The sequence below is a fragment of the Talpa occidentalis genome, unplaced genomic scaffold (genome assembly GCF_014898055.3).
Source record: "Talpa occidentalis isolate TD23 unplaced genomic scaffold, MPIMG_talOcc4v2.1 talOcc4.8, whole genome shotgun sequence".
In the NCBI taxonomy this organism is placed as follows: domain Eukaryota; kingdom Metazoa; phylum Chordata; class Mammalia; order Eulipotyphla; family Talpidae; genus Talpa; species Talpa occidentalis.
The window spans coordinates 30,003,767-30,022,575 of NW_023605194.1; the positions used below are offsets into that span (position 1 = coordinate 30,003,767).

At 48.7% G+C, this 18,809-nt stretch overlaps 1 protein-coding gene across 1 annotated transcript in view; it reads left to right on the plus strand.

Moving 5' to 3' along the window:
* The window catches only part of DRGX (dorsal root ganglia homeobox), a 28,122-nt gene extending 21,565 nt beyond the window's left edge, over window positions 1–6,557 (plus strand). Inside the window, exon 6 of the mRNA XM_037497223.2 lies at window positions 6,242–6,557. Coding sequence (XP_037353120.1) covers window positions 6,242–6,507 — 266 coding nt within the window. The 3' untranslated portion in view covers window positions 6,508–6,557. The remainder of the gene's footprint in view (window positions 1–6,241) is intronic.
* The last annotated feature ends 12,252 nt before the right edge of the window (window positions 6,558–18,809 follow it).

Consider the following 18,809-nt stretch of genomic DNA (forward strand, 5'->3'; position numbering starts at 1 on the left):
CACTTAGCCACAGCATCTAGAAGGCTGTGCTTAAATATTGTAGGCATTGCCAGTGTTCCCACTTAAACATTGCTGTGAGCTCTCAGGGATTGGTATTATGAATCACAAAGTATGTTACTTATTTGTTTTACTTCACTATAAACTCAAAAGAAATAAATGGCAGAATTTATGTTAAATGTCTCATGAATCCACACGTTCATCTCCTTGTTCAATTCTGTTACCTCTAATGAACATTCAACAAGAAATCAGCCTGGGTGAGCTCTATTTGTAACCAAAATTGTAGTTCATGTGCCTGTAAGATGAAAATGTGTTATCGGCAGAGACGAGACAGAACTAACTTAATTTTTCCTGTCAGTCTCTGTAGTAGATCAATTAAACTGCCAAGGAGATCAAATATTTCAGACTGTATTTATTACATTAAGTATTTATGTTCAGGCCAAGACTTTAAAGCATGATGTCATATAGGAATGTAGGCCGATTAGATCAATTCAGCAGAATTTGCTGTAACTTAATGGAAATCTAATTGTGTGTTTTAATTTAGTGTCCAGGAGGTAGTGTGTTCTCCAAACAAAACAATTTCAGGCTGCATTTAGGGGCCAGATGGCTTTTGCACAGGCTGGGGTGATGGCACGCATTGGTAGGACTGGAGGGAAGAAGTGGTAGCCTTTTAGGGGGCTTGCCAGCTGGCAGGTTAGTCAAATCCCATGCAGAAGGACTCACTGACTTTGATGGGAGGTGGACAGGATGTTGCTGATGGCATTTTCACGGTGTGTTCTCAACTACGTGTTCTCCAGTCAATAACTCCAGTGCAGACTGAGACCATTAACAGTTGTGGGGTCTCAGCTGGGTGCTGACGACACCATCCTTATTCCTCAGCGACCTCTGTCCTAAAAGACAACATCAGCTTAGAAAATACAATAAAACACAAAGAAAACTGTAACAATTATTTATAACCTTATTATGTAGAATTAACCACTACAAATATTTGGCATTTGTACATTTGTTTTCTTCTCATTTATAAATATGTCACTCAATAAATGTTTGTATTTAAAACTAATTTAGAAATTAAAAATGTTTTAGTTAAAAAGTTTAAATTCATAAATATATTTTAGTTCTAAATAAATTTTATGTATGTGTATAGCCGTGATCCTATGTGGATAAAGTATGTGGATGTACATATAGGTACATACCTACACACTCTGTGTATGTACGTATGTATCATGTGTATATGGATATTTGTGTATATACACATCCCAAAATGAGCCATTTTGACTTACTGTTTATCCAAATGCTTTTTAAACTTAATATTTTCTTTTTTTCCATGACTAAATAGCCTTCTATAATGTCATTGCTTCAGTGCATTCCATGTGTTCTGTAACTTATTCAGCCAGTTCCCTGTTACCTGACCCATGTTCCTTTCTGGCTTGTGGCATTCTTATACATCAAACAACTTATGCTAGCAGTGCACTTGTAAGAATCTGTAAGCACATGGTGAGAGCCTTGAATGAGCTCTTCATGGGCAAAGCTTGTTCTTTGAGGTCTAGGTTTTAACTTGGTCGTCATTTGTCTATTTGCTGCCCTGAACACCATAGGGAATGAGGTCCTATTTTATTACTTCTGGATTTTAGTAGCGCCTGGTTGATGAAGTTGTTTGGGCAGGAGGCATATGGAGAAATCTGATGATGCTATTAGTACTTCCAAAACATGGAGAAATCAAGAGTTAATTTTTCTAGGATCCCACTTGTGAAAATTTCATTTTAATTTTTATCTTTTAAAAAGATTTATTTATTTATGCATATAAGAACTGGAGTACAGGCCAGAGGTGCGGGGTGGGGGGGTTGAGAGGATTCACCAGAGACAGAGTAGGAAACTGAATAGGCAGACTGACTGAAACACACTGCTGAGGGGAGCAGCAGGCGAGGCAGGAGAGGTCTGCTGCTGCACCATGTGGATAGCTCCCTGGCTGGCTGGGGATTGAACTCATGCTGCAGAGGCTGCGGATAACTTCATAGAGCTGCGCTTAACCCCTTGCGCCAACAGGGAGTCCCCTCATTTTTATTTGTTAAAAAACAGTTACAGGCGTTAAGGGAGATGTTGGTCCTTAGACAACTGTACAGAGAGGACCACGCTCAGCAGTAGAGCACGTGGTCAACATAACTTGAAGTAAGCTCACTCTGAGGCCATATGGTGCTGCATTAACTTAACAGATGCAGAACTTGCAGAAAAAGGAAGGTTAAAGACCTGTCTGCAACATAGACCATCAGATAGAGAACGAAGGAAAGATGGAAGGAAGGCAGTGAAAGAATAGGGAGCATTTAGTTGGAATCAACCCTAAAACATAATGGATATGAGTTAAGTGCCAAATGAGTTAAGGACATGAGTTAAGGACCACCTGCAGGTGGTCCTACAGAAGACTAGCTTTCTCCGGGTAGAAAGATGGAGTAAAAGCAATGCGTGGAAGGAGAGAAAGAGGGTTTTTCTTTTCTTTACCATCAGCTCACTATGTGTATCTATGTGCTCTCTGTGGGGGTGATGAGTTTATGGCCATAATACCTTGTGGTCCCCCTTGACAGAATTTACAGAGAAGCGTTAAATCTCCCTTTCAACAAAAAAGGAGTGATTTTAGGATGGGATGTGAATTACAAAACTGAGTTCTCCTTCAAACTTTAACACATGTTAACCACGCGATGCTTCCTTAGCCACAGATGCCATGGGTGGGGCGGGTTGAGGGTGTCAGGCCATGGGTGTGAGGCGCTGTGTGTCTGGCCTGTGGCACCTCAGAGTCCTCACCTGCTGGAGGAGTCAGAAAGACTGATGGTTTTGGCCTGAACTCGCCTTTGGCTCTTGTAGTTATTTCTTTAAATAATTATTTTATTTTCAGTTGTGACAAAATACATAGAAGATAAAGTTGGCTATGAGAGCCCTTTCTAAGTGTACAGTTCAGAAGTGTTAAAAAATCCATGCTTCTTGTTGTGTGACTGTCACCAGAACCTATCTCCAGAATTTTTTCAACTTCCCCAAGGAAAACTTTTATTCGTTAAATAATAATTCCCCAGCACCCCCTGCCCCAACTACCCCATCTTCAGCTGCTGGCAGTTACCATTCTACATTCTGTCTCTATGACTTTGACTCCATGTTGGTAGGTCATCTGTAGTGATTGGCTTAGGTCACTTAGCACAATGGCCTTGAGGTGCATCCGTGTGGAGTGTGCATCAAAATTTTCTTCCCTTCTAAGATTGAAAAATACTCCATCGTACTTATAGCCCTTATGTTTTTTGACCACAGTATCCCTGTGTCTGTGGCTCCTCTGGTGCTCTGTTCCCCATCTGTCTAGTTGCAATTTTACTCTGCAATTTCACTCTTGTGACTTATTTCTCATACCCTCTGAATCTGGGTTTTGAATGTATTGTCAGTGGCTTCCTTGGGGCTGTGCTGTGGCAGGTGTGACCTAGCAGGTGTAGGCTGTGGATCCAGAGAAGGAGGCTCTCTCTTGCCCAAGTGGCACTTGCTGCAGGTGTCCATCTTCATCACCAAGGCACAGACCATTTATCTCCCCCTCAGATGCTTTTGCTGGAGCAAGAAGGTAGGAGTCAGCCTAAGACCTGTTGAACCCACCCTTTTCCATGCCCTGTCTCAGGCCCCCAAAAGTCCATGTCTCCCGTCAAGCTCCTCTCTGACCTTCAGTACCTGTATGGCTCTGTGTTCCCTAGTTCCTTGAAGCCCCTCCTTAAATGTGCCAGGGGTACATGTGCCTGAGGTATCTTTCCTCTTTTGAACATTTATTTGTTTGTTTGTTTGTTTATTTAATTTATTTTATTTATACAAGCACTGGGTACAGTCAGAAGCGCGGGAGGGTGAGAGAATTCACCAGGGCCAGAGCGGGGAGCAGAGCAGGCAGAAGGACTGAAGTACACTGCTGAGGGGAGCAGAGGGCAGCAGGAGAGGTCTGCGTGCCATGTGGGACCCTCGCCCGGCGGCTGGGGATCGAACCGGCGCTGTAGAGGCTGCGGGCAGCTTTACAACCCAGCGCTCAACCGCTGCACCACTGGGGAGGCCCTGAACATTCATTTAAAATTAAGGTTATATTTCTGAGTGTAAAAGAAATATACCTTCATTGCAGAAAAGCAAGAAAAACTCTAAACTGAATCTTCGGTATTCCTGCTATCAGGATAGCTGTTCTTCCTATTTTGGTCTCTTCCCACCTGAGCTCCTCTTTGGGAGGGAGGCTTGGAGGGGAGGAAAACCTCCCTGTGGGGTGGGGCATGCCCTGCCTTGCCTGGGCAAGCACCGCTGCTCCTCTGGGAGTGTTTCTGTGTCTGTGAGAGAGCCTCTAGGAGAAACAGAATAATTGGGACTGGGATTTGACACAGTGCAACTTTTTATTTCCTGCTGTCACCAGGCTAGAGGCCAGCCCCGGCTGCAAGGTTGGGGACAGGCTCTCCGAATTCTTAGCATATGTGGCAGTCGTGACTTACCACACGCTCATCTTGGTATCTGCTGCTGTATTGGCTCCTCAGTCAAACTGAGGCAGAAAGTTACAGCTGACTTTTAAGCTCCTATTACACTGGGAGAGTGGAAAGGCTGCCAGAAGGTTCTGGGCCCACCTCTGCCAGCTGTGCAAACTTGGGCAGTTAGTCCTGGAGCCTTGGTGTGCTCACCTAGAGAGTGAGGATGTGACCAAATGGGTTGTCCTTTTGCCTCTGAGTGTACTCAGAAAGGAAGATAAAGATGCTCAAATGTGCTTGAGGGGAGGAGAAGGGTCTGACCCTTGAATGGGAAAACCTGGCTCTGGAGCAGTATGTCTTCTTTCTGGATAGAAGGACACAATGTTTGAGGACAGTCCCCTGCCTGGTGTGAGGTCCAGCTCTGCCACTTATTATTTAAACTCCTTCTTCTCATCTGCAAAACGATATAGTATTAGACCGACTTCCTAGAATTGTTCCAGAGCAGAGATGTATGGAGGTGTGGTGTGCTCAGTACCATGCCGGGCACACATGGGTGTTTGCTGCAGTTAACACCAGGCCTGTGTTAGAAAGGGCAGGCTGGGGCCCAGGGGAGGCATGCTGTGCTGTGATGATGCTTGAGTATCTGAAAGGAGGCCTGGGTGGCAGCTGAGGAGGAGAGCAGTGATTTCGGAGCCCATAGGTGTCCCCCGAGGACCAGGGAAGTGCCAGGACTGCTGAGCACTGTTCAGAACTTGATGGTCAACAGGACCTCAGAATCCACCGTCTACACTGGACCCTCCATATTCCTTGGATGTGGTGTGCATGTGTGTACACACACACACACACACACACACACACACACACACACACGACCCTTTCTATCCATTTGTTCCCATCTTGGAAATGAAACCTGTTTTTACTCGGGTGCTCAGGCACAGCTTAAGCATCTTCGGTGAATCCTTCCTTTCTATCACCCTCAGCTGTCTGTGAGCTACTTACGTAGACGCTATCCTTCATCAAAAACCTGGAATCTGGTTACCTCTCCCCATCTCCCTTCCAGCTACCTGGGGCCAAGCCACCGTCCGCTGGGACTACATTATCACAGCCACCTCCCCTCCTAACGCTCTCCCCACTCTCTGCCCCACTGATGCAGATAAGTTCTCTACATTTTCTACTCGAACCTGCAGCAAAATTCAGCTTAAAAAGTATAACTTAATTTCTAAAGACAGGAAATAAGAATAACTTGCACCTGAGAAAAACTGTGACATCCTTGAAAAGAGGGCAGTGTGAGCTTATGTTGAAGTTGTGAGCTGCCTCCACTTGCAGCTTGTACAGCATTTGCAGGTGTGGTTGAGTTTCTCTCACTTAAGAAAATTAAACTATCCCTGTAGTACTCCTGTGAGTTCTTGGGGTGCTTTGGCATATAGTTTGAAGAGTGTGGGATTGCCTCACTGGATTCTCAAAATGATCCTGTGAGGTCGGTTCCGTTCCATTTTATAGGAGGAGAAGCCAAGACTCAGAGAGGCCAAGAGACTGGCCTAGGGAACCAGGAGGGAACCAGGTGAGGGAACCAGGACTGACAGAGTCTCCCTCATGCTCTGATAACCCCTTGAGCAACCAAATGGGTTTCTTGAGTTGTGCATCTTTAGGGCCCTGGCCTCTTATTTACCTCTCCCCTTTTGTATCCGGGAGAAAACAGAAAGAATCTGTTGGGCCCCAGTTCCTCGCTCTCACCCCAGGTTCTGAGAGACAGAATGTGGACAGTGATGGCAGCCTGTTGTTTTTCCTCCTTCCAGGGGGCCCCCTGTGCTCTTGCTGTGTCCCAGATCCCATGGGGCTCTCCTTCCTCCCCACCTACGGCTGCCAGAGTAACCGCACGGCCAGCGTGGCCGCCCTGCGCATGAAGGCTCGTGAGCACTCAGAGGCCGTGCTGCAGTCGGCCAACCTCCTGCCATCCACCAGCAGCAGCCCCAGCCCTGCGGCCAAGCCGGCACCCCCGGAAGGCAGCCAGGACAAGACCCCTCCCACCAAGGAACAGAGCGAGGGTGAGAAGAGCGTATGAGGGTCTGGAGTGCCCATGCCCCGTGTGCCCTTCCCTGCCCCCTGCTTCTCCCAGCCTCAGCCCCTGTGGAAAACTCTCCAAAGAGCAAGGAGAAGCCTGCTACTCCAGGGCATCTGCGGACTCAGGAAGGGGCATGAGACCCCCCCAGTTCCCTGGGCACCTGGAGAGTGCCTCGGAGTCCCTTGGTGTGGCTGTGTCTGACTTCTTTGGCGACAGCTCCACACGGTACTCAGTGGCCCTAGAGCCCACTCTGTAGTGAGAGACCCCTCGGGTTTCCATCTAAGCCCAGAAGTCTTGGGGGGGAGTAGAGTTGCTCACCCCATTACCCCTCCTGTCCCTTTCTTGGGCCACTTCTGAAGGTCTTCTCAACCCAAAGAACTACAGCATGGGCCACCCTGGAGCGATGCCCAGGGCTAAATCTCATTGATGAAATGGGACTGTCCCCGTTACACTGTTTAAGAACCAGGAAACATGTCATCCCAACCAACTCTTGCTCCCCTGGACCAAGACTAGCTGCAGTGTCCTCCTGTCTCTTGTTTGGAGGACATTGGTTGTGGGCTTGGTTAAGTGAGAACGTGAGAGATGCGGGTGGTGAGGGGCTGACAGGACACAGCCTGTCCTGGGGGCACATGGTGGCTCTGTCCCAGGCCGCCCTCACTGGGCATTTCTGGCCAGGGAGCCGGGCCCATCAGACAGGCCATCAGCTTCAAGACAGGGGCCACCGTCTCAACGCTGCAGGTCTGGAGCAGGTGTGGGTCGCACAGCTCAGAGTCCCCACTGGCCCTGCCTCTGCAGACTAGACCTCTAGGTTATGGGAAGTTGACGAACTGGAAGCAACACTCGTGTCCTGGGAATGCCGAGAGCCCTCGGAGGCGGAAGAAACCTCCCAGAAATGCCTCTGGAATAAGTTTGTGTTGGATGAACTACCTTCCTCAGGCCCCTGGCACATGGAGGGGCCTCTCTGGTGGTGTTTTGTTTTGCTATTTTTTTGACTGAAGGAAAAAAGTAGTAGATTCTCATCTCATCAACGAGATGAGAATGGTATATAAGAGGAAGTGGAGCTCGGGCAAGAGGCTTCCCTATGGCGTGAAGAGAATTAATTCCAAAGGGCCAAATTTCATAGAGATTTCAGTTCCAGTCGAGTGTGTCTGTTTTCTCTCGTGTGGATAGTAAACTTGAAGAGATCGAAGGGGAAAGTGCAATACCATAAGCTCTGTCTCTCCCTGGCAGGGGTGTCTGGTACCTGAACAGTTGCAGTCTTTGATGGCTTACTGATGGTGTTTTCATGCAAACCACTATTGCTTTTATGATTATTTTCCTTTCCGTTATTACAATCAAAAGTTCTACCTTCAGATCTCCCTGTCCCCTTTTATGCCTTCCCTCCCAGACGCCCCCCAAATGATACTTCTAAGTGTATTGTGCCTCGTCTCTGATTACCGCAATGCATTTGATAAAATACACTGTCTCCTTAAAAAAAAAAAAAAAATCAAATCCTTCTTCCTGCTGTATTTTGCTTGTTGAGTACAAAGATGAAACGATTTGCCAAAAAGCGGCAAAGTCGCTTCCGTTTCCCTGTAATTACGAATGTTGGGTTGAACGATGTAAGCTCAAGCCCTTATGTACACTAACTCTTCAATCTAATTGTTTGATTAAACTCGTATTTCCTCCAGAAAGGTACATAAATAAGTGAACTGTTGAGCAAATTAAGAATACTTAACAGCATTGCATCTGAAAAGTAGTTACGCTGATTAAATTTTGTGTCCTTGAGGACTTTCAGGAAATTACTTTTGATCGTCAATAACACAATTAAGTAAACTACACACACATTAGCATGAATAATTGATAAGAAATTATGTATTACCACGAAGCACTGATTTAATAATTCATGATGCGACACTCTAGTGACTGTGCAAAACTGGATAACATCGAAAAGTCTGCCTGATGTTACTGAAAGAAAGGAAAAAAAAAATAAGCACCAAACCTCTGCAGAGATATTGAGTACTTAGTTTTGTTGTACAAAGGCAAAAAGTAACCATGCATGATGTAGTTTCTGTTTGTTTAAATACCCGAATAAATTTAGAAGCATTAAAAAGAAAGACCGAAAGAGCTCAGGTCTTCTTTGTTCCTCCTGGCCCTCAGGCTGCAGGCCTGGGTGGAGTTTGCTCCTCTGCCTTGGCCAGGGTGCAAATGGAAATCTTTCTGAAGCTTCCAAGTGGAGGGCTTTGAGGCCTTGGCTCAGGAACCTTTTAGTAGATGCTGGAACAAGACAAGGCCTCCGGGCAGGCCAGAACCTCCCCCAGATGCTGAGCCTGCAGGAGCCAGCCCTTCTGCCCTGGGACAGATGGACAGATGGATGGACATGACCTCGCTGGATCCCCTTCAGGGTTGTCCTTGGTGAAGTCCCCTTTTGGGCAGTGAGAACGGCCATCGATGGAGCCCTGTCTGCAGAAGTTGATACCGTGACTATAAAAAGGCTGCCGGGCTTTGGTCTGGAAAGGAGGTGCAGGCTCCAGGGGTTGATTGATTATTGCTATTCAGCTATTGGTTGAAGCCCTCTGAAGAGGTTATTTTTTTTTAACATATTCCAGCTTATGGGAGAGGTGTCTGAAGTCAGGTTGGGGAAGCAACCCAGCTCATAGGGGATGACTTCCTGCTGGAATGGGGAGCAGCTGCAGGGGCTGGGGGGGGGATCAGGGTGTCAGGGGTGGGTGACCCTGGAATAGGACATTGGGGGTTCAGTCATTCCCTTCCCCATCTCTCAGCTGGCTTTCTATTTAGGAATACCCTGTGCCTGGCCTCTCAATTGGATGAAAATATCTCCCTTAAATGAATAATCCCCATTTATTAAGATTACTCCATCTCACTGCTTGGGAACTTAGCAGAGGATAGCTCATTAAGCTCAATGATCAGCTCACAAGGTAAGTAATTCTATCCTTGTTTCACAGATAAGGAAACTGAGACACAGTAAGGCAACTTCTCCAATGTTACATGGCTGTTCTGATGATAAGAGGGAGAGCTCAGCCTCATTGCCCGTCATGCAGGGAGTGCTAAATAAATGACTAGCTGGGCTGTCTTCAAGGCCTGAGAGGGCAGTAGAGGTGTGAGGACGGCCAGTTTGCCCAGGCAGGTTTGACAGGTGGAGGCAATAGGGGTAACTCTGCTTTGCCTTTGCTGTCTGCCAGTGAGCTTTGTTCTGGGTGGACCCTGGGGAGGGATGATGTGCCACCCCATCTCCCTCTCCTGATGGGTTCAGCCTCATGGGAGCAGAGGTGAGTCTTCTGCTTCTGGGCCTGCACACTTGACCAGTCCCAAGGGTAGGCCCCACGGAGATCCCCAATGTGGGTGGGGCCCATTATTCCTGGGTCCCTCAAATGACTTTCACTGCAAAAGGGGACCAAGAAGGACCCTACTAGTCCAGTTCATAGAACCGATTTCTCTTCTTAGTCTTCTGATTTCACCAGGAAAAATGAAATTTACAAATTCAGACCTGACTAAAGCAATGAGAGCTCTCCTATGTGCGCAGGTTCTGTAACTCTGGGAGTGTCACTCAGCTCACCCTCCCACTCACCTCTCTGCTGTAAGTTGGGGACAATAATGGCACCGCCTGGTGGTGTTCTTTGAAGATTCCATGAGTCAGTCCCTAAATGGTGCCTGGCGTGGAGGAAATACCATATAGACGCTAACTCATGTTCCATCAGCCCTCACTTGTATGCAGGGCTTAGAGATCTTTCTCAGGGAAAACTCACATTGTTATGGAGGATGCAGGGTGGATTGGCTCTCTGAGCCTGAGGACATGCCCCCCTCCAGAGTCAGGCCTCCCCACTGCCCACATCAGTGCTCAGGAGGTGGGTGTGGCCATCGCCATCCCTCTGCAGGCTCTTTCGGGGCCAGGGAGAGCCTGGCCTCTTTCCAGCAGGGTCTTGAGACCTGAGGGCCTGGATGGGGACCTGTGGTGCTGGAAGGGGGTGTAGGGGTCAGGGCAGTGGAAAAGAGAATGTTTCAGAGAAGGCTTTTTTATTTTTAAGTAATTGGAAGCACTGAAGCCCATTTAGGTTGAAAAGGGACTTTGCGGGAAGGATGTGAGCTATGCCATGGAGCGCAGGATGCCTGAGACTTTAATCTGGGACTCTAGTGGGAACAAAACCCGAGGGGCTTTCTGCTTCTCCAGTTTCCCAGTCTGTCTCCCTGCACTCTGTCCCCTGCTCCCTGCACTCTCCCCACTGTGCTTTGGGGTCCATGCCAGGCCCTGGGAGAGTGCACCTGCTCAGCTCAGCTTGGTGGGGTCCACCTTGGTCCAGTCATGTGTGGCCAGTGGTAGCTGCCTTGGCCCTGCCCTGTGGGGGGCACTTTTCTCTGAGACAGGGTGTGGGACCTGGATGGACACAGGAAATAAGTCTGTTCTTCTCAACAGAGGCAGAGAAGGGCACAGACCTGGGAAAACCAACTCCTTCTGAGGCAGGTTAAACCTAAGGATGATATTTACATTCCTTAGAGATGCAGGCTATCAGGGGCTTAAAATGTTCTTATTTAGAACTGATAACGTAGCTCCATTTCTGAGCTTCAGTCCTGGACACAGCTGGGCTTCGGAGATTCCCGCATTTGGTGGTTTTCCCTCCAGTATTTGGCTGACCCCCTTGGCTCTGAGCTCTCGCACGGACATGGAACAGGGGATGTGCCTGGGCCCCACCCAGGAAGCTCGTGGATCCTGGGGGAGTGGAATCCCTGGGATCTACCTGCCCATGTGCAGAACCCCTTCCCGATGGCAGCAAAGCTCCCATTCTGACAGTGGACCCTGGGGTCTCAGCATCCCTGCTAGCACATCCTTTCTCCCAGTATGGGCAGATCTCCTGGTCAAGCCTGGCCCCTATTCTCTCTCAGTCCCTTGACAGCAGGTGGGGCATAGGTTTGGATAAAACAGAATCCCACCCTCCAAGCTGGATAGAGAAGGGAGTAGACCTTTGCCTGGACATGGACTTTTCTAGCACCCTTTTCTGATTTACCTCAGAAATGGAAAGCATGTTGGCATAAAAGTAGCATTGGCTGGTGCTCTTGAAGCATCCAGGTTTTCTTTTTGTACTCTGTTGGCTGGGTCTGAAGAGCTTGGGCCTTGGGGTGAGGCTTCTTTAGCTGCTGCTGCTGCTGTCTGCCATCTGCTCTCAGGCCTCTGAGCTGGGAGGACGGCCCCTGCTGGGCTCATCTGCTTCTTTTCTGAGCCTGGCTCTGTGCAGGAGATGGGCCATTGCTTTTTAGTGCTCTTCCTTAGATGTGGGCACTGCCCCCTCCTACCCACACCCTGTTTTCCCCAACTCTACTATGTCTGGGCTCCAGTGGTGGAACAGGGACCAAGGCACATCGTCAGACAAGGCCTGGGGCAGGCATTGCAGAACCCTGGCCTGGATTAGCTGGGTGGCCCATATGAACAGCAGCCTTTATCCTCAGATATCTGCTGCCAAGTGGGAAAGTAGGTTTTCAAGCTGTTGAATGGCTGTGAAGCCCTGTCTGGGGGTGGGTGGTGGAAGGGCACTCATTCAGCTTGAATGAAGGTTCCAGAGTGCTTGGGAAACATAGGATGAACTGACCTGCCAGGTCATTTGGGGTTGGGGTCCTGCCAGGTTCGGCTACCTGGGGTCTGCCAATTGGGCAGGCACTTGTAAGGGGAAAGGCTACAGCTTCTGGCAGCCTAGTGCTTCCTCTTCCTTATCACTGGAGACCCTGCTTTGAGGCTGTTTGAGTCCTCCATACATGTAACACCCCAACAGGATCACGACAGTGTGAGGTGGGGGAAACACCACAGATCTCAGAATGAGAGGCCTGAGGTCAACACCTTCTCTGACACTTAGCTGTGTGACCTTGGGCAAACTACTTAACCTCTCTGTGCCTCTTTAGCTTTAGGAAATAATAATCATTTTGATTTCATAGGATTGTTGTGAGGATCAAGGGAGGTGACGCATGTGAAGGCAGTTTGTGAACAACTCTCAGAGGACAAGGTCATTGGCAGTACACTGAAACCCTGCTGTATGAAGCTGCCTCCTGCTGCAGTAACTTGGGCCGGGCAAAACGCAGCCTAAGGGCAGAGAGGAGGCAGGCCAGGAAGTGAATCTTGTGGACCCTCCCCTGGGCTTTGCATGCCTCAAGGCCCCTCCTTCCAAGGTCTGGACAGGGCAGCGAGAGGGGCTAAGTGATTGTGTAATGGCCACATCTGTCAGTGTTGGCCAAATGGTTTTTCCAGGAGTCAGCGAGCTAATGGCTCCGAAGCTGGGAGAGAGTTTCTCCTAAGTGGAGTACTTTATCTACCCGGGAACATAACAGCAGCGTGGCCCCAGGCCTCTGGGACTCAGAGAACAGCTGCTCTGCCCGCAGCCTTGAATTAGTGCCCTGTCCCCATTGGCTTGCCTCGCACCTGCTGCCAGGGGCCAGACTGCAAGTGGCAACCCAGTGACCATGGGGGAGGGGAGGCAGGAGCCCCGCTGGAGGTGTCATCAGGCCTTGTCTTGAATCCAGGACCCTGAACCTTTGCGTGACTTGCCCTCTGCAAGTCCTCGCCCTCTCCAAGTCTCTGTTTCCTCATCTGTAAAACAGGAGATGAAGGGTCACCGAATTGTTTTCCACAGCAAGTGCACCAACTTACATTTCCACAGTGCCCAAGGGTTCCGAATTCTCCATGTCTTTACCAAAACTTTTATTTGTTGGTTTGTTTTGATCACGGTCATCTTGGTGAGGGTGAGGTGGCACCTTGTTGGCCTGGATTTGCATCTCCCTGATGATTAGTGATGTAGAAGATCATTTTGTATGTCATTGGAGGAAATTATTTTTAACGTGTAAAAGTGTGCTGGTGGGGGTTGTAGGAAGGACTGAGTAGGAGAAGGTGAAGGTGACTTGGATGATGTCTGATTAACTTACTTTTTTTTTTTTTAAAGATTTATTTATTTATTTATACAAGCACTGGGTACAGTCAGAAGCGCAGGAAGGTGAGAGAATTCACCAGAGCCAGAGCGGGGAGCAGAGCAGGCAGAAGGACCGAAGGACACTGCTGAGGGGAGCAGCGGGCGGCAGGAGAGGTCTGCGCGCCATGTGGGACCCTCCTCCGGTGGCCGGGGAGCAGCCAGGGATCGAACCGGTGCTGCAGAGGCTGCGGGCAGCTCGCAACCCAGCTCTCAACCGCTGCACCACCGGGGAGGCCCTGATTAACTTACTTTTAAGAGAAAGTTGTCAGTGGGAGATGGAATGCCAGCTTGTCTATCTTGGCCAAGGAGTATGTGGCAAAGAATAACATATGGACACAGGAATTTTCTCTGCATTTGGGTCATTATGCTATACCTCACAATAACTTGGTAAGTAAAAAAGAAGGAAATGGAGTAAACTATATCTTCTCTCCTTTGCCAACTGTCCCTTTTCCAATTTCTCTCCCTAGACATGCTGGCTCTGTGTGGCCATATATACACATCCCTCTTTTCATACAAATAGTGGCATATCACACATAGTTTGCTTTGTGCTTTTTTCCCTCTTACATGTTTTGGGGAGAGTTCCATATGAGTGTTATAGTTTGGAATGTTCTTCTGAAGCTAATTCTCAATTCACATGTTCTCTTTCCTCTCATCCACTTACTCAGCCTCTAAAAGCTTCCCTCCATATTTCCTCCCAGCGTTTGGCCAAAGCTCAACTGGTTTACTCCTCACACAGATGAACACCCAGTGTCCAGATTGATCTGATGAATATCATGGTATGTTCAGTGAAAGCAGAGGTTTTAAGTAGTTATCTACCTAGTGATTTTTATTTTTTCCTGCTTGAATTTAGTAGCAACTTAATTTCTTCCTTTCCACTAAAAAACAAAAGATAGTAAAGGCCAGTATATTATAAATACTGATGTATTGATAGCTATGTTGATACTCAATTGTTGACTGTTTAGCTGAAATTGTCCTAACTTTGGCACCAGAAAGTTGATTTAGAGGTTGCAGTATAATGTATAGAGATCCTGCCTGGTGGAAAGTTGATGTGTTCATGTCCAGAGTCAATGTCATTCTAAGTGAGAAGAGCAAAGCTGGGGAGGCCTGGGGTAGAAGGAAAGGAGTGGAACACATGGGCTGAGACTGGACAAGAGGCCCCTGAGAGCCAGGGGAAAAGTGTGAGTCTTAACCTCACCAGGTGGATATTGGAATGCGAAAGGTCGACTTTGTATTTTATTATAAAAATAATGATCATTTGTGCACATCATCTATGAGCCAGGATACTTATCTCCCAGACATTTTTCACATATGAATTCTCATGCTTACACACATTTAAAAGGTTGACATTGTCTTTCTCACTTTATAGCTAAAACAAGTGAGGCTCAGAGGGTCCAAGTGACTTATCCAGAGTTCAACAGCTGGTAATTGGTAGATTCAGAAGTTACAGCTGGGGTCATCTGAGGCCATAGCCCTACCCCAGCCTTTTGTCATACTTCCTTTCCTGCCTTCCTGTACCATCTCTAAAAGGAGGCGGTTCTGTGGTGAATACCTGTGCTGTGAGTCTTTCCACCTTGTGGGAGGCAGAGAAGCATTCTGCTGTCTGCCTTGTTGGTGGGTGGATTATGTAGTACACCCCCCAGGGCGTCAAGTAGAGGGGCGCCCTTAAGCCTGCGCCCCAGGCAGACAGCTTGACTCTCTGCTGACATAGGGAGCCAGGCAGCCCATTTCTCATACCTCCAGGCCACTGTAGGGATTGTTTTCCCCCCACCTCCCATGAGCAGAGTGGGTCTCCTAAGGATGGAGCTGGAGAGTGTGGTGGTATGGGGGCCACCTTGCATACTGTCTTGCCTATTGAGACTGTCCAGTCAGCTGGACACCTGCACAGTCACCAAATACGTCTGGATGACTCAGTCCACGGAGCCCATGGTCACTGTTGCCTTCCTCCTCTTCTGTCCAGTCATCACCCCAGTCCCACCAGCTCCCAGCTCTTCACTGATTCCAGCCTGTCTCTGCCAATCAGGGTCCAGCGGGCCCCCTCTATGGGGGAACCGAGGAGAGCTTAAAAGAGTGATACTTTTCAAGTGTGTAAGTGGAGTAAAGGGAAGCCAATGAGAGGTGGTGAAGCACCCAGTGAAGACATTATCTTCCCTGAGCCCAAAGGGAAGGCACTGGAACCAGTGGGCTGTGTCCTTGACGAGGGTTGCTGGACAGGACTGCTGATCCTGGGGAGAAATCCAGCCCCTGCAATCTCCTAGTCAGATTCCTACCTGGCCTTCCTCCCATTGCCCATTCCCTGCCTGTTTTCCCTTGCCAGGATGGAAGCCAGAGTGGGCTGGAGGGTGGGAGGAAGCTGGAGGCTAACTTGAGAACAGGCTGCATGGCCTCCCTCTGGTGACTCTGGGGTGTGGGTCTGATTCACTCTCCCAGCCTACCCAAGCTGGTCCTCCTGCTATTCCAGCATAGTGAGGAAAATTTGACCCCAGTCAGGCCTCCCCTGACCAACCTGGAAGTGCGTGGTAGGTGGTGAAATGGGATCAAGTTGTGGAAGAAGTGTGAGAACTGAGGGAGGCCTGAGCAGAGTTACAAGGGTATCTGGGGCACCTCCTTCCTGTCTTTGGGGCCCAATGAGGCTCTGTAACTTCTGGAGCTCTGGCTCTGCTCAGCCCTTCTCTCTCAGTTTAAGTGGTCATCAATTACTCATGGAAATGAATGGCATGTCCACTCATGCTTTCATTAATGTCCATATATCTTTCTCTAGATGTCTGTATAGAGCTAACCCCTCAGTACTGATTCTGGGCCAAAGGCCCAAAACTCCCGTCTCCCAGGAACCAGCAATGACACTGATTTCTGTGTGATGGAACCCTGAGGACAAAGGGGACCCCAATTGCCCTCCACATTGGGCTGGTTTCTTTCCATTCTGGAAAGACAATCTGTTTTTTGGTTCCAAGGGCCACCCCCTCTTATGTGGGCATGGGGGGTGGGTGAGCATGGGAGGTGGAAGAGGTGGTGTCGGACAGCCAGTCCAGGCTGCTGGCCACACTGTCACGCCCCAGTTTCTCCAAGTATCCTCTTCATGCTCCCTGTTTTTATTATCTGTAGCACCGTGTTTATGGGGGAATTAAGGAGCAGATGTGAAGCTGACACAAATCTATGAATTCCTTGTTATTTTCCAAGCATTTTGTATGTACTGCAGAGTAAATGCAAACAGTTTAGGTGACTGTATTTCATCTTGTAGATGTACTTCCTCCTTTCTCCTTCTCTCCCCTTTTTAAAAACTTCTTTGTCTTGGTGGTTTCCTCTGAGCAGGCAGACCCCCTCTGACTCTAGCCCCATCTTGTCACCCCACTCACCTACCTGTAGCCAGTGTGGCCGGCAGCTTCTAAGATGACCCTCTATAATCCTTGCTTCCCATGTAATACCTTTCCCTTAAATGTGGGCTGGATTTAACTGCTCACTTCTAATAGATAGAAGAAGTTATGGGATGTGGCTTCTGGGATTAGGCTATGCAAAGGTGGCTTCCATCTTGGGGACTGCTCACTGTGGGGTGGGGAGGGAGGAGAAGCCTGCTGGGGTGTCATGAGGTAGTCCTGTAGGAGAGGCCACTTGGTGAGGGATTGAGGGAGACCTCAGGTCAACAGCTTCAAGGACCAGAGGTGCATCTGGGTGAGCTTGGAAAAGCTTTCCTTGGAGCCTTCAGACAAGACCACAGTCCCTATGGCAGCCTCAGGAGACACCTAGAACCAGAGATAATAGTCAGGTCAGGTCCAATTCCTTATTCACAGAACCACAAGAAAATGCAACACTTGTTTTTAGCTTCTACATTTTGGGATGATTTATTTTGCAACAATAGTAGGGGAGACGCATTAAAACATGGAAAGGAGAAGCTGCACGTGTCTGGGTAGAAGTTGACAGTAGGAATGGTCGTGGTCCTCCTGCATCTCCAGGAGTGGGCGAAAGAGTGCTGCTAGGCTCCTCCCGGTGGCTGGGGCATCATCCAACAGCCTCATCGGTCTCAAAACTGCTATCAGTTAGAACTCAGTGCCAAGCCTCAAGGATGATGGAAGACTTTACTGGGGTGGGGGAGGACGGGGTCCCCTTTCCTTTTGTTATCGACTGAACTCAATGTCTATTTTATTAATAATACATGTCTGGTGATGATGTCTGTGAACGAATGTTCATCTCTCAAGTCTAATTGTTCTTTCAGGCATCCCTCCCATAGATTTATCATTCCGTCTCTGTTCTTTATTTAGTAGTTTTATTGCCAGTGATTAGTGATGGCATCAGTTGGAGTCCCTCTTTATGGGGAAGGTTCATCTCTGTTTACTAGTTGGAGGAATCTGGAATGAGGAGGAGGATTGTGGGGGCAGGGCCTGACTCTCCCACTGATGGCCTTCATTCAGCAGCCCTGGTCTCCCAGGGCCTCCATTGCCTCAGCTGCGTCCCCTTCTGGCTGGGCCTCAGACACTCCTGCAGGCTGACTCTGCCTCTTTGTCACCTAGAGGCAATGGCTGCTTGAACAGCTTCATGTTTTTCCCTCCCTCTGCTCCCCAGCTCAGGGCTTGCAGCTGGGCAAACCTGGGGTTTGGATCCCAGTTCTACTCCGTGCGTGCGCTGAACTATTTGGACTTTGGGTTTTTCTTTAGCATAATAGAGAACTCAATAGCTTGCCTGTAAGGGACTCCTAAAAAGTGAGCCCAGCTCTTCTGATTCCAGTTTGGAGTTGCCTAGGAAGAAGCGAGTAACTTTTTTCCAATTAAGCTACATTCGCTTTGTCATCTGAATCCAATTCCCCTTCAGTCCCTCCGTCTAGGAATTATCCTTTATTAAATGCCGGCCCTCCCCTTAACATTTGAGGCTTGAACTGCAGCTGCAGCAAAATCTGGGGCTGTCCCAGGTGCCTTACAGCCCTGCACTCCTGGAGGTTTTCCTCTTGCAGCTTTTTCAGGCCTGCTTGGTGGGAGGAAGTGAACTAACAATGACCTCCTCAGCAGCCAGGGTGGGAGCTGGGTGTGTGGAGATTGTGTCCTGCCTCACTGGCCCAGCCTGGAGGGCCCTGCCAGCTTCACTGGGGTCATCTTCGGCCAGGTCATCCTTGGAGCCTCTGCCAAGTGGTAAGGAGCTGTGGTTGAGGGAACCAGACCGATGAGCAATTGGTGTGTGCTGGACAATGAGCAAGCACTCTGTGCATACTTACTCACCTCATCCTCATCAGCACCACATGGGCTGGGAGTAGAATGAGCTCCATTTTACAAATAAAGATACCGAGGGTCAGAGTGGCCTGCTCAAATCACCTAGTAGGTAGTCCCTTGGGGATATGACCCCTATTCCAGGCCTGGATCTTGGGTCCTCACAATCAGG